Source organism: Lampris incognitus, chromosome 10 (assembly GCF_029633865.1).
Source record: "Lampris incognitus isolate fLamInc1 chromosome 10, fLamInc1.hap2, whole genome shotgun sequence".
Taxonomy (NCBI): domain Eukaryota; kingdom Metazoa; phylum Chordata; class Actinopteri; order Lampriformes; family Lampridae; genus Lampris; species Lampris incognitus.
Window position 1 is genome coordinate 9,978,970 of NC_079220.1, and position 15,664 is coordinate 9,994,633.

At 45.2% G+C, this 15,664-nt stretch overlaps 1 protein-coding gene across 2 annotated transcripts in view; it reads right to left on the reverse strand.

Moving 5' to 3' along the window:
- usp43b (ubiquitin specific peptidase 43b) overlaps nucleotides 1–15,664 on the reverse strand; it is a 105,224-nt gene that overhangs the window by 52,948 nt on the left and 36,612 nt on the right. For both annotated transcript variants that reach the window (XM_056287982.1, XM_056287981.1), the window contains exon 3: nucleotides 6,127–6,236. In XM_056287982.1, the coding sequence (XP_056143957.1) occupies nucleotides 6,127–6,236 (110 nt within the window). The remainder of the gene's footprint in view (nucleotides 1–6,126; nucleotides 6,237–15,664) is intronic.

Genomic DNA, 15,664 nt, shown 5'->3' on the forward strand with positions numbered 1-15,664 from the left:
CCCACAGCACCATGGGAAATTAGGCCACAAAAGAACTTTTAAAATGTGGGCACCTGACAGACCCTTTGAGGGGAAGAGAGGGACGGGGACGGGCGGATGAATAAAGCCCTATTCAAGCAAACCCAGCTGAGGCTGGCTCTCATTGGAGCTGGCTCTCCCTCTTGGCAGAGTAGAATGGCTTCCCTACGGATGTCATACTCTCAACAGGAAACAGCGAGGCTGACTGCGCTCGCCGCATACAAAATAACACTCAGGCGGGACCCGCTAAAACATAGATGTGCACATCGTCGTGATGAAAAACTTAAAAAAAAAAAAGAAATGGGAAAGAAGTGGGGAAGGAGGTGATATCCTGGCAATGCCCTAATGGAAGAAGCGTGCGGAGGTTGAGAGGTATCCCCTGTGTGGGACGCAGCCATGCTGAAGACACTTCAAGCTCGGTTCTTTGCTTTTCTCACGCAGAAGCAAAAAGCTGGAGCTGTGATGGGAACCACTCAAAAGATTTCTTTTTTTTTTTTTTTTTTTTTTGAATTGAGGCATCAGCCAGGGATGTCTGGTGCTAACCAGATTGATTATGAACAGCGTTAACTCCCCAAAGGAATTCATATGAGAATAACTTCCCTGCAGGTTAAGCCTCAGTATAGTGGCTGCTTATTCTTTTCACTAAGCCTGACAATGAGTTGTCAGCCATCATCTGCTGGGGTAGTTACGGTGGTTCACTCTCAATGCTAAAGCTCTGAAAAATTAAAAAGCCTCTTCGCCTTAATGGCTGCCTCATCATTTACTGATTAAAATCATTAAAAAAAAAAATTAAAGGTGAAACCTCCACTTTAGGTGTCAAGCTGTAAGAACTCCAGCCTGCCACTTATCCAACTCTTCCTCTCAAATCAAAATAAGACAGACGACAAGACAAAACAAAAGGTCATCCAGTCAAACTGATTCAGACGAAGGAGAGGCGAGGGACTCTTGGAGAAAGCGGCGTCTTTTCAAAGCACAGTAGGAGGATCTGGGCTCCCGCTGAAATTGCACCGCCGCTGTAATCTGACACGCTCGGCTGGTCGTCGCTTAATTTAAATGGGCAGCGGCTGACGTAAAAGACTGTGATGTTCACACTGCAGTTTCCAACAGCACCGGCTAGTCATACACGTGGGCACGGATCGGGCCTCTTGGTCCAATTCACCAGATTTATCCTGACCACGTTACTACTTGGTCAGAGCAAGTTGATGAATAATAGATCCATCTATCAGCGTTGCTGCAGTGAGTTTTGACAGCCTGGTGGGAAAAACAAGAGTTCAGGAACCTCTGTATCAACAGAACTAAGAAGAAACAGTCCAAGAAATACTACACACATAAAACAGTGTCTAGAAGAGCTTCGCAGTTCATAGTGGCAAATCTAATAATGATCAAATCCAGCAAGTGAATTTTGACCAATTACAACATTTAAGTAGCACATCAAGTGGTCTATTTTTGTCAGCTCTGATCGTGTATAACAGCCACAGTGTTTGCAAAGTGACAAACAAGGCTATTACACGATAATTCTCCGGCCTGTCAACTCTCGACGTTTTATTAAAGTGGGCACAGCGGCACAAAGTGTTGTGTAGGCAATGACGGGGACACAGGACTAAACCCCTGCAGGCGAAAGCAAAAAAGCAAGATTAAAGAACAAAAAAATATATATATATATATATATATATATATATATATATATATATCTAACAGGGTTCACGGAGTTTCATGCAAGTTGGATTCCAACAGCTTCAAATTCATGATACAGCTTTAAAACATGCACCCCTGGTTAGTATCACCAGGGGCCTCATGTATCAATTGTTACTATGGGCAAATTTGTTCTTACACACCCATGGGATTTTTTAGCCCTGAGGTTTGTCTCAGAGACAAGTGTAGAACCTGGGTAACCCCTGAATTTAGACACCGATTGGCTAACGCTGATGTCTTTGCAGGCCTGGGTGATTGCTCGTTGCAAGAGGTAGACAGTAGATGTTAGGAGGAAGGAATTACAAATAACCATCATGCTTTGCTGCTGACTGTCACACAATCTTCAGGGTTAGAAAAATACCATGGGTGCCGTATGCACACATTTGTCCATAGTAACGATTGATACATGAGGCCTCAAGTCACACCAAGTTTGCACCATTACAGTTGACTCAGATAGCAAACCGTTTTAAAGTTTATGGTACGTCAGAATTCATATCCCCGGTCATACGTATCCATTAAGTTGAGTCACCAACACGCAGGCTAGAAAGCACAGCGTTTTAGTCCGTTGAACAGATTCTCCCTGCCAGGCTGTTGCTTCTCGTCTAGACACACGCGGGGTGTCAAAGCAGAAACATTCGTCAAAGGGGGTAGCAATTAAGCGATGCACACTGACAGATGTATTACCGCCATCATCAACCGGCGGCCAATTTACCAAGCAACTGACAGACGAGAGGGAAACACAAACAAACAGTATATGAGCAGGGAAAGGGAAACTGAGAGGCAAGTATTATAATCATTTGGGCCGGACAAAATGTGAGATTTTGGATTTCAAAAACACTGCCGTCAAAATTTGAAGCTGGTCACAGTCTAAATATCTTTCATAAAAAGTGCCTTGTAACAAATCTGCCGCGTTTACGTTCCCACTTTTTTTATTTCTTTTTTTAATTAGATTATTTTTTCGGCATTTTCCGCTTTATTTTTTTTTAACAGTGACCGTATAGAGGGACAGGAAAGGAAGGGGAGAAAGAGAGAGGGGATGACATGCAACAAAGGGCCCAGGGCGCTACCAGGTGAGCCACCAGGGTGCACCCCCCCCCCACTTTTTATTTACTAGGTAAATAGCATTTGTGCTGGAAAGCCATACTAAATCAAATCAAAAATTAAAAGTTGTTGGTTTTGCTTTGTAGCACACAGTCACCAGTTGGCTGGAGTCTCTTTCACGGAGAAAATGGATGACGCTCCACTTCCATAAGGGTCAGGATTAGTCCACAGATGTCGGATGCCTCTATTATCGAGAAAGTCAAGTGTCCCCTTATTTCTAGGGCGAGCTGAGCCATAGCAGCACTGTAGCGTCAGTTATTACCAACTGGATAGATATTAGATGATGTAATTATCTAACTACATGGAAAATACTGATAATGCAATGTGGCGAGTCATTTGTTGGATTTGGCTGTGGCATACAAGGTAAACCGAATACCACCAAAGAACAACAACATTTTGTTCACCTAAATCTTTTTTTTGGGGGGGGGTGTTTCTCCCCTTTTCTCTCAAATTGCACTTGGCCAATTACCCCACTCTTCTGAGCCGTCCCAGTCACTGCCCCACCCCCTCTGCCGATCCGGGGAGGGCTGCAGACTACCACATGCCTTCTCAGATACATGTGGAGTCGCCATTTGCTTCCTTTCACCTGACAGTGAGGAGTTTCACCAGGGGGAAGTAGCACGTAGGAGGATCACACTATTTCCCCCAGTTCCCCCTCCCCCCCTAACAGGCGCCCCGGCCGACCAGAGGAGGCGCTAGTGCAGCGAGCAGGAAACATACCCACATCCGGCTTCCCGCCCACAGACATGGCCAATTGTGTCTGTAGGGATGCCCGACCACGCCGGAGGCAACACGGGGATTCAAACCGACGAGCCCCGTGTTGATAGGCAACAGAATAGACCACCACGCCACCCGGATGCCCCTACCTAAATCTCGTTAACAAATCCAGAGCTGTGTTATGACTGTGCAGTTAATATGCTTGACCTTCGACATTCAGCTAACAACCCAATTATTTTTTTGCCAGAATAAATAAGACCTGTAAGTATTGACTTTCTACTTCCTTAAGAGACAAAGAGGTCAGGGCACCAGGGCAAGTCTCTGTCAGAGCATTCCACTATTGATACTCTTGTCTGCCTGGTAATTACTAGAAGAGCTGTGGGGAGGTAATGGGTTTTGCGTTCTTTTGGCTTAGCATCTGTGTCTCAGAGGACAGAGGCCCCTCTGTAAAAGATATAGTGACATCTCCATTACATCTACTATGTCCACCAATTACATCCTAATCCGATCAATGAGGCCTAAAGATCACGGTCACTGGTGAGCTGTAGAAGGGCCCCCCCACAACAGGAATCTATGAGGGCATTAAAAAAATAGGCATGATGGTCACTCAATGCTCTCCAGCGGAGCACGCCACAAACAAAGCAGGCAGAGGTTTGTTCGGTGCCTTGCTCAAGGGTAAACGAACAGAAAAGATGGCTGTTCATCCGACAACCTTAACAGCACACAACACTGTGGCCACTGTACAGTACAAAAAAACTCAAAGAGATTTCACTGTTTATTATAAGTGGATGTTCTCTGTTCAAATAAGGTAGCAGCCAGGACCAGCACAAAAAGTCGGCACATTGTTTATGATACAGAGGCTACAAAAAAAAAAAAAAATTAAACAAAAAGTGGAATTCCTGATGGAATCCAACACAAACATGTTTTCAAGGGAAATGAAAGCAAATCTTCTGGAATGTCGGGGAACTATATTTTCTACAGCAACAGCTACCTTATGAAAAGATCATCTCAAAGCAGCTCATTTTTTTGGAGTCCAAGCACAAATGGCCAGGATCCCTGCTATTATTGTTCAGACTGTTTCTTCTTCTTCCTTTGTTCAGACCATTTCTTCTTCTTCCTTAGGTGTCTAGGTCCTAGACACCATACATCCTACAGCAACCAAATTTTCCAGAAAGGTTCCAAATCTTCCTCCATGACTCAGGCAAGAAAGACTATACCAATCAGCCACGATGACACGATAGCAACCGCTTTTCCGTTTTGGCCAATGACTTTTGAACTGTGAGTTGTAGAAACAAAATTCTTCTCCCCTTGATTTCCTGGATCAAGCCGAATCAATTGCACATGGTGTCCGTCACCAGTTTTCACATTATTGGATTTTCCACCATTTTGAATTTTCTGAAACCCCCCCCCCCCTTTTTTTTTCTTTCTTGGATTCCCCCCCCCTTTTCTACCCAATTTTATCCGGCCGATTACCCCGGTCTCCCGAGTCACCCCGGTTGCAGAGCAGTGAGGAGGGCTGCAGAGTGGGGGGCTGCAGACTACCACATGCCTCCTCCGATACATGTGGAGTCGCCATCCACTTCTTTTCATCTGACAGTGAGGAGTTTCACCAGGGGGAAGTAGTGTGTGGGAGGATCATGCTATTCCCCCCAGTTCCCCCTCCCCCGAACAGGCGCCCCGACCGATCAGAGGAGGCGCTTAGTGTAGTGACCAGGACACATACCCACATCCGGCTTCCCACCCGCAGAGATGGCAAATTGTGTCTGCAGGGACGCCCGACCAAGCCGGAGGTAACACGGGGATTCGAACTGGTGATCCCCGTGTTCGTAGGCAATGGAATAGACCGCTACGCCACCCGGATGCCCACTCCCCCCCCTTTTTTTAACTCCTCCTAGACTGTTGATCCAATCAATTCCAAAGTTGGCATGCAGCATCATCTCTGGACCACCATGACTTAAAAAATCATTTAAAGATTTCTGATACTCCATATCATTTGTGACCAATTTTGAAGGTGTGGGAGATATTTGTAACAATGAACCATAATTTGTGAATGCAAAGTCTAATGCTTAGATATATAGTCAGTCACACATTATCACAGAGTGACTGTAAATTGGCTTGCAAAATGTCCCCCCATAGGGACAAAATAATGTAAGAAAAATGCTTATAATTCCATAATGGTTAGATGGATTTTGGTCAACATTAGTATACCGAATTGATTTCAGGACAACTAAACACAACTATGTCGCACCTTATCAAGAGCAAAAAGAGGTCAATACACTGGAACACAAAGTACACATTCATTTATCTGCTCTCTTTTAAATTACAGCCACAGGTACTAAGATATGGAAATTACTATTCTCCAGCAAAGTCTGACAGTGAACTGCAGCAATCTACACTATAAAGAACCAGACATGGTGTGCTGTGCACACCTATGCAGCCTGTTCCTACTTAGGACTTGGCAAGAGCAACACTGGATGCTGTGGCAGAAGTGAGGCCATTTCACACAAGCCTTGCGGCTCTATTACATTTCCATGTCCATAAGGGCATATTTCAATTTGCGGCAATTGTCAAGTGTTATGCAATTAAAAGTAAACTAACTTGTACTGTGCCTGGAAGTGCTCCTGGACAAAGCTGTGGTGTATCCCGGGCTGCTGGGACTGGGACTGGGATGGGTCAGCAGGCGGCATTTCCTCAGCTCCAAAAGGGCCCTGCAAACGGCAATGAGAACATTCATAAATACAGTTCTTACAGTCCTCGGTGTGAAAAATAACAGGCGTTCCCAACAATTGTGCTCCAAGTACTCAGGGATATTTGAGACAGGAAGCAAGATTCCCAAGTGGAGAATTTGAGGTTGTCATTTGTGCTGCATTATTGGTGTGAAAGGAAACTAAATACATTTGCATGGTGCTGACTATAGTGATTTAGAGAGGGCGTTGCTGAACGCTACTCAGCATATTCGTGCTTTGCCTATGCAATAAGGTGATGTTCTGGAAGCTACTGACCAAAACATAGCCTTCTGGAGCACTCTTTATGCTTTTATCTCACCTATAACTGAAAAGAGCTGACCTTGGACTAAGATAAAAAGAGGAGTGAAGGAGATAAAAACTCAAAAGACTCATTTTTGAAAGGCTTGCAAAGTAAAAAAAATAAAATGCGTGGGATGGCATACACTGCCAGTGCCTCACAAACACGGCTCAGCGGAAATGACCGATGCCACAAATCACAGAACAGTGAATAACCTTAAAGTCTTCCTCGGGGCTAATTTGAATCCGATATACGGCATGAATTTTACATGACATTCAACTGGTTGTTCTTTTTTCCAGGATGCAGACCCATTCAGAATGACAACTCCTATTATTATTTGATGCAATGGTGCGCTGAAGATGTCGCGATATCTCTTCACCCTATGGCCCACCTCTATTGTAGTAGTATTGGATTGTTGATATATTTTGTTCTTATTTCTGTTTCTTATTTTATCTTTTATTTCTATTTGTTTCTGTTTTTCTTGTTTCTATTTTCTTGTTTCTATTTCTTACTAGAGCTTGAGTTTCTGTAATAGAACCCAATTTCCCCTTGGGGATGGATAAGGTATTCTGATTCTGATTCTTGTACTGTACTACTCTCACTGTTGTATCTGGGTCACAAGTACTCCTTTTCATAGAAGAATCATAGAAGAAAGAAAGGTGACCTTCTCACATGAGCATGGCCGGCTTACATCTGCTTGTTGATGGGGCTGACAATACTGACCAGTATCTAGTACCGAAAAAAACAAACATTTGCAAGTTATACCTTCCCAAATGCAAAGATTTGTTTGTCTTTCTCTGATATACACCGATCAGCCAAAACATTAAAACCACTGACAGGTAAGTGAATAACATGGATTATATCTCGGTACAATGGCACCTGTCAAGGGGTGGGATATATTAAGCAGGAAGTGAACAGCCAGTTCTTGAAGTTGATGTGTTGGAAGCAGGAAAAATTGGCAATTGTAAGGATCTGAGCGACTTTGACAAGGGCCAAATTGTAAAGGCCAGACGACTGGGTCAGAGCATCTCCAGAATGGCAGGTCTTGTGGGGTGTTCCCGGTATGTAGTGGTCAGGACCTACCAAAAGTGGTCCAAGGAAGGACAACTGGTAAACCGGCCACAGGGAAATCGGCGCCCGAGGCTCATTGTGGGGATTGAAGGCTAGTCCGTCTGGTCTGATCCCACAGCTACCGTAGCTCAAACTTCTGAAAAGGCGAATGCTGGCTATAATAGACAGGTGTCAGAACACACAGTGCACCACAGCTTGCTGTGTATGGGGCTGTGTAGCCACAGACCAGTCAGAGTGCCCATGATGACCCCTGTCTACTGCTGAAAGCAGTGGGCACATGAGTGTCAGAACTGGACCATGGAGCAGTGGAAGAAGGTGGTCTGGTCTGATGAATCACATTTTCTTTTACATCATGTGGCTGGCCGGGTGCGTGTGTGTCATTTACCTGGGGAAGAGATGGCACCAGGATGCATTATGGGAAGAAGGCAAGCCGACAGAGGCAGTGTGGTGCTCTGGGCAATGTTTTGCTTGGAAACCTTGGGTCCTGGCATTCATGTGGAAGCTACTTTGACAGGTACCACCTACCTAAACATCGTTGCAGACCAAGTACACCCCTACATGACAACAGTATTCCCTGAAGCAGTGGCCTCAGGAGGTTTTAATGTTTTGGCTCATCTGTGTATATCATAAAATGAATATTTTAAATAATAATAAGGATAAAGAAGAATACGGATTCTTATCACTACAAAATTAATACTTTAAGGATTTTATTTTGCTTGCCGATCACAGTTTTATGACATCAGCTTGGGCTCTGGGAACTTGTGATGGGCATTTGCTGTTACTTTTTACGTTTGATAGACTTACGTGACAAATCTATCGATCACAAAATAATCGACAGATTAACTGATCATAAAAACAATGGTCAGTTGCAGCCCTTGTAATAACAGATAACCTTTCTGATGGGCATTAGATATTCTGAAAGTAAACTCAAGAGTCCCTAAAACTGGGCCATGCCGCAGGACTGGAAACGAATAACATGTTCGGATACTTTACTTCTACTGCTTTTCAAATAGCGCCACCGGTGGAAACCCCCCCTTCGGGTAAACATCCTTACATTTACGTAGCGGTTCTTTTTAAAAGGCCATGTAGTAAACAAGCACCGTGTTAACATTTCTCTGCTTTCATTATTACCACAAGAACATGGTGCTGTGCAAAAGTTGGGCACTTGAGAATACATTAAAGTTATATCATGGCAGCCTGCTTTAGCAGCCGGTTGATAGAGGCAGATGGAATAGTGCCGTCAGTGCCTTCTCTGCAGACCCTGTGTGTACATGGGGTAGATATGTGTGTGTGCGTGCATGTGTATGAAAGAGAGAGAGAGAGAGAGAGAGAGAGAGAGAGAGAGAGAGAGAGAGAGAGAGAGAGAGAGAGAGAGAAAGAGAGAACATGTCTGTGTCTTTGCTATTCCTCCAATTTCTATCACTGCTCCTGGTCCCATACTGCCTGCCGCTGTTCCCAGGCTGGCCGCTCTACCGTGACCACTGCTAACAAATGGAGCTGAAAGAAGGTTTAGAATTTCTAAAGGGTGGAGGAAAGCGGTGTGTGTGTGTGTGTGTGTGTGTGTGAGAGAGAGAGAGAGAGAGAGACAGTGCTTGAGAAATCAGTTTGAGAGAAAGACGAGAAGATAAAAACAGATAAAGATAGCGAGCTCGAGAGAGAGAGAGAGAGAAAGCGAGAAGTGAGAGATGCACGGGAGAGTTCAGCTCACCACAATCGACAGGCTTGTGTCTATTCTCCCAAAGTGTTTGAGTTCGACAAAGACCAACCACAGCACAGACACCTGACCTTCCCTCTCGCCGCACTATGCTTCAACAGGCGCACACAATGAGAGACACTCCCTCCACACTTTCTTTCACACGCTTTCTGTTTGCATTCCCCGGTGTTTCTTATAATATGCTCTCTCTCTCTCTCTCTCTCTCTCTCTCTCTCTCTCTCTCTCTCTCTCTCTCTCTCTCTCTCTCTCTCTCTCTCACAACACCGGCCTGTGTCCATCACAGGGGGAGACTTGACTCCGCTGAGCCTCCAGACACTAGTTAGCTTGGGACAAGTAAAAGGTAAGCGGGTGAAGGTGGAAAGGTTAAGAGCAGAAATCCCTCGAGACCTTGACGGCACTCGCTCAAAAACCCTTTCCTGCGGGCAGCACCGCTAATGCATTCCAGGGCTGTCTTTATGCGGAGATAACACAGCTACATCCAGGCCACCGAGTCCAGACACTGTCGGCCTTATCACCTCGAAGAACTCCTTCCTCAGCTTCACCCTGTCAGAAAACTGCAAGTCATCAGCTGCATGTGAGGAGAGATGCAAAAAAATCAGCGAGCAGAAGCAAAAAGTGAGAAACTGGTTGCACACGGGTGTGGCCAGTGGGTGGGGGTGGGAGTCAGGTGGATTTTTCGACCTGACCCCCACCCCCCTCCAAAAAAAAGAAGAAAGGTCCAAAAAGTCTAACTAAAGTGTGTTAAGTGAAACCATTTAGCAGTGGGCTGACTACAGCGCTGTTGCACACAAGGTCATTTAAGCGGCTGTAAACAACTTTTCAACCCCCCCCCCCACACCACCACCACCACCACCACCACTCCCCCAAGGTTTCCAAGTGTGTTTATTGTTTGCGCCATTGTCGCAATAACATCCGGCTCGCTTTCCGTGCATCAGCAGCCTGGCTACTGTCCAAAGCAAGACACAACTGTAAGAATCCCAGTTTGAACTAGAAACTCCGATCTCAGGGCTATGATAAAGGCAGAGTAAGACATCCGATAGTATTAATAAGTAGGGAGGCCGTGTTAAACAGAACGCCAACTGAATGTCGGTTTGCAACCCCCTCAAGTCCCGGGCGTTGTATCAAACTCTGTTTCCCCGTCGCGATCTGTTTCACCTAGCTAGGGTTCGACACAACACCGGGTCGCTTGATAAACCTTAACGTCACCTCAATCTAACCCCAAGCTCAGCCTAACGCCTACCTTAACCCCAACAGCTAACCTGTTTCCATGCAAACGCTATCGTCTGGCTAGGGGGAAACAAATCTCGACGGGGAAACAGAATTCGACACAACACCGGAGCGCTCTTCGTCGAGTGAACGTCCGCCCGAGGTTCACTGTTATACCCGTTTCTATCACTCTCCCGCTTCGTCTTCTTGGCCTCCTCCGTCAAGAGGGTTCTAGTTCTTGCCGGGTAGAGTTTCCACTGCCACTTCGGTTGTTCCGCCGTTTCTGCTACTGGGGAAAACAAAACCGCTACCTTCTTTCCTTTTTGCTTGCGCAGTGATTTACGGACTTCCTTTGTGCCGTAAATCGAGCCTTCATTTTCCCGCGAAATCTTACCGGATGGCAGACAGGCGAGGCTTATAGGGCAGTGTTTCTCAACCGGGGGTCCGCGGACCCCTAGTGGTCCGTGGTGTAATTGCAAGGGGTCCGTGAAAATAAAACATTTTAGGATTAGGATTATTTTATTCAAATGTGACTGAGACCTTTATCTACATAAACTATAAAGGGTAACAGGACTTTTTTCTCTAATTACATCTGTTTCACAAGTGTAATTTATTGTATTTTAATAAGAGCTCTCGCTCCCGTTTGCATTGTTAAAAGTTACTGCATAAAAATTCTGTTGTTACATATATCTGAAAGTTACTGAATACATATTCTGTTTTGTTACATATATCTGAAAGTTACTGAATACATATTCTGTTTTGTTACATATATCTGAAAGTTACTGCATAATAATTCTGTTTTGTTACATCTATCTGAAAGTTACTGAATACATATTCTGTTTTGTTACATATATCTGAAAGTTACTGCATAAGAATTCTGTTGTGTTAACTATATCTAAGTTACAACTGAAAGCTCTTATTTTGGCCCCAAAGAGTGAATAAATGCTATAATGCAATTTAAAATGCAGTTTCTACTGTTTCTACCAAATTGCAACCCCCCTCCCCCAAGATCAGGTGGAGGGGTCCTCAGGGTAGATCAAAAATACGCAGGGGGTCCAGGACCCCAAAAAGGTTGAGAACCACTGTTATAGGGAACCCATCTAAACTCCGATGGCGTCATTATTCCATAGCCATTCCACTGTGCAATCAACATTTACTTCATAATGATAAGCTAAGCAACAAAAAAAAGAAAAAAGTCTACTATCGCTTTAACAACTCAATTAAATAATCAATCTCAATTAAATAATCAATGCTTTTCATTCTTACGTTTCGTAATAATCCCAATCGATGTCCATTTTTTTAACCTTTGAACTTCCTTGCTGCCCTACATAATCCTGGATACTGACGATGGCTTGCTTGTTTGAGTTATGACTGAAGCACGAGAATGAATTGGAGCATTCAGTGAATAACTTTCACTCCTTCCGTAACGGAGAAAGTGAAATAAACGCAAACACAAGCACTGAGAGGTGAGCTGATTATTTACAGTATTCGCCGGAGCGTGAACGCACCATTACAAGGCTGACTTCTGCTTTTCGTTAAGATGTTTTTAACAGGGCTGTTTGGCAAACTGGAAACAAGGTCCATCTCAAAAGGTGCCATGTGCCAGTCTGTAGTTGAGGTGCCACCTTTAGAAATCCTTATCAGAAAAAAAGGCCTCTGTGCTGATGAAACTACACGTAAACAGGCAACGGACAGGACAGCAATATCAGAGAAACTATTTTTAGAGTCAGTCGGTCAAGTGGGAAGAAGGCTGTTTGGCTGGAGAGGAATAAAAGGAAAAGCACCGAGTCTGACTTACTACATTCATATATATATATGTATATATATATGTATGTATACACACACACACACACACTCACATTTCAATTAAAGACAACATATATATGGATGGATGGATAAATATATATATCCATCCATCCATTATTCAAGCTGCTTATTCGAATTCGGGTCGTGGGGTGCTGGAGCCTATCCCAGCAGTCATTGGGCGGCAGGCGCGGAGGCACCCTGGACAGGCCGCCAGTCCATCACAGGGCCCACACATTCACACCTAGGGACAATTTAATATGGCCGATTCACCTGACCTACATGTCTTTGGACTGTGGGAGGAAACCAAAGCACCCCGAGGAAACCCACGCAGACACGGGGAGAACATGCAAACGCCACACAGAGGACGACCCGGGACGGCCTCCAAGGCTGAACAACCCTGGGGTTCGAACCCAGGATCTTCTTGCTGTGAGGCGACCGCGCTAACCACAGTGTGTGTACATATATATATGTATATATATACATACATATATATGCACACATGTATAAATATATATGTGTGTCAATTAAAGACTTTTTTTTTTCAATTAAAGACTTTTTTGCATGTTGGCTGATTAAGGACATTTATTTCTTTGTAAAGCACGTTGCAACATTGTTTTACAAAAGCGGCATATAAATAAAAGTTATTACTGTTACAACACCCGCTATCCCCACAAACACAGTGAAACCCGCTGGCCCTTATTTCTCTGTTATAACCATTACCATCAGTTCATCCACCAAAATTAACAAACCCTAAGGAGATAAACAGCAGCCCTAACCTGACCTTTCCTCCATCCAGCACAGTGTCTGCTTATTAACAGATTATCTCGACCCATTGAACCTGTCAGATGCAGGCACATATAGCAAAGAATGTATGTTTATCGGTGGCGACGATTTACATACGTCACCGGTCACACGCGTCACCGTTTTCCCTTACAGTATCGTTTGATTTGAAGACGCTGGGATGAGGGGACGATATTTTCCCTGTTAAATAATGCATCCAGAGGGCTGGCACCACGAAAGGCCCATCAGAAAGACCTATGTAAAGTTGTCCGAGACGATATCGACGGCAGACTTATCCTCGGCCGAGCGGGGTAGATAAGATGAACTTCATCGGCGCGCGGGATTTTATTCTTTACCGCCATCAGAGCCGTTCATGTCCGATAAGCCAACATGGGGAAATGTAAGGCCGCCCGCTGTTGGTTTCGACACCAAGTATAGAGCTCATCAAGTCGTACAAAATGTGCAACCGCAAATATCCAAGATATGCTAAGCCACAGAACTGTCTACCTCCGCTTAATCCGTAAGCCTCGACGACGGGGGGAAAAGAGTGCGTGCCGATGCCCAGGGAGTAAGGAGAAAATTAAAAGTGGAATCCCTCACCTTGGCACCTGGAGCGCGGTAATTGATTTCCAGGATTTAGATAGATGACGGAGATACAAAACCAGCAACTGAACGGACGGCCGGGGCTCGGCAGCTGGCTAAGCGTCGCCAATGGGAGGCCAGAGGTCATGTATTGAAATGTCTAAACTGACTGGAAGAGGGTGAGCAAGGGCGAGCAAGGGTGAGATATTGAGAGAGAGAGAGAGATTTAGACAGAGAGAGAGAGAGAGAGAGAGAGATATCTCACATTAGGTTTGTGTGACATAACACCGTCACCGAGTTTTCGGTCCCCGGTTTCTATCCGTGGAAGTGTTACCCACATTCATGAATACTAATTGAACTTCCTTCCGTGAAAGTGAGAATTACAATTCATTTTCCCCAACAGATCATACACGCCCCAGAAGATCCAAGTCAAAAAACAAGACCGGGGGGGGGGGGAGAGATAAAATATATATAAATCGGCACAGTTAAAACAAAAGCAGACGCTCCTATGGATTGAGAGCTCAGTCGTCGAGGCTTATCGCTTGGCTCAGAGAAAGGCGTTCCTATGCTGAAGTTGATTTTATTAAAAAGAGGTTTGGCAGGCTCGGCGATGGGGGCGCTGCAAGACACGAGCGTTGGCCCATCATCCGCGGAGAGGACGCAGAGAACGGATGAAAGGAGACACATTTTCAGTATCGAGTCTCTTTGAGTGCCTGTTGAATCCGGGTCATCTGTGTGTCAGTGTGTCAAAGGCCCGAAATCACGCTGATTAATGGCGTGGCCCGACCAATAGTGAGGCCTTCTATAATTCACCCCAATGTCGCCGGGAGTGATTCATCAACTCGGGCGCTCTCGGTCCAACGCAGTGAAAATTCCCGGAAAAATATTCCCCCTATCCTCGCGGACCACCAGTCTCATCCTAATGGGTTTTTAGAGAAGTGTGTGTGTGTGTGTTGGGGGGGGGGGGTGTTGGTCGTAAAGGGGGGACTAACGTTCCCAGTAATGGCCCTGGTGTGAATAATTTAAACAGCCGTGGAAACACAGGGATGGACACGGAGAAAGCACTACTGTGGAGTGATTGAGAACAAGGGCCTCCAGCACCCCAGCCCCCCCACACTCAGTATAAGAAAGACAGAGAGAAATAGGCCAGATACCAGGGTGAGAGAGTGTTGATGAGAGAGATATAGATGGATGGAGAGAGAAAGAGACAGAAACGGAGAGGAGACATTTATTGAGTAACTGAATGTCGGGAGAATAGTCCATATCGCTGACATGTGGAGGGTGGATGAATAGTGGACCATCTCCCTGAAGACGTCCCCCCCCCCCCCCATCTCGTGCCTACCTCTCTATAAATAGCTTCAATAATACGGTCGGAGGGTGAGAGTGGGAGCTTTTCGAGCCAATGCTTCACTCCATCAGGGCCCATGGGGTATTACTCAGGGTGGGATGCATCTGCATGGACATGCTGCCTGCCGCAAGTGGCTTTGGCGTGTGGGTTGACCTGGTTGACTGCACTGTGCAGCTACACAGTCTTGCTCAGGTCTGGTCTGGTCTGAGAGGACAAGAGGAAAGGCAGACTCGCCCCGGGCTGATCAGTGCACTTACTCAGTGAGCTATCAGTGTGATCACAAGGGTCACAAGTACATTACAGTACTACATTAGCGGTACCACAGGCCTCAGGCTCACAGATAAAGAGCTGATTAGGGTCGGGATTATCAGATTATCCAATCTGGATCCAGTATCGAATCGCCTTATCGAATCCAAATCCTATTTGGTAAATTGAAAAAATGAAGCAACTTATTATTATGTTTGATTCACAAATGTTTGGTCCTGTTTTTGCCGATCGACCACAATGTGAGAAGTGGATGAAATTAAGTGTGCTACCTGTGTGGGTGCCGGCGTGCCATCATCATCACCACCTGTTGAATCCATAGCAAAGATGTAATGACCTTT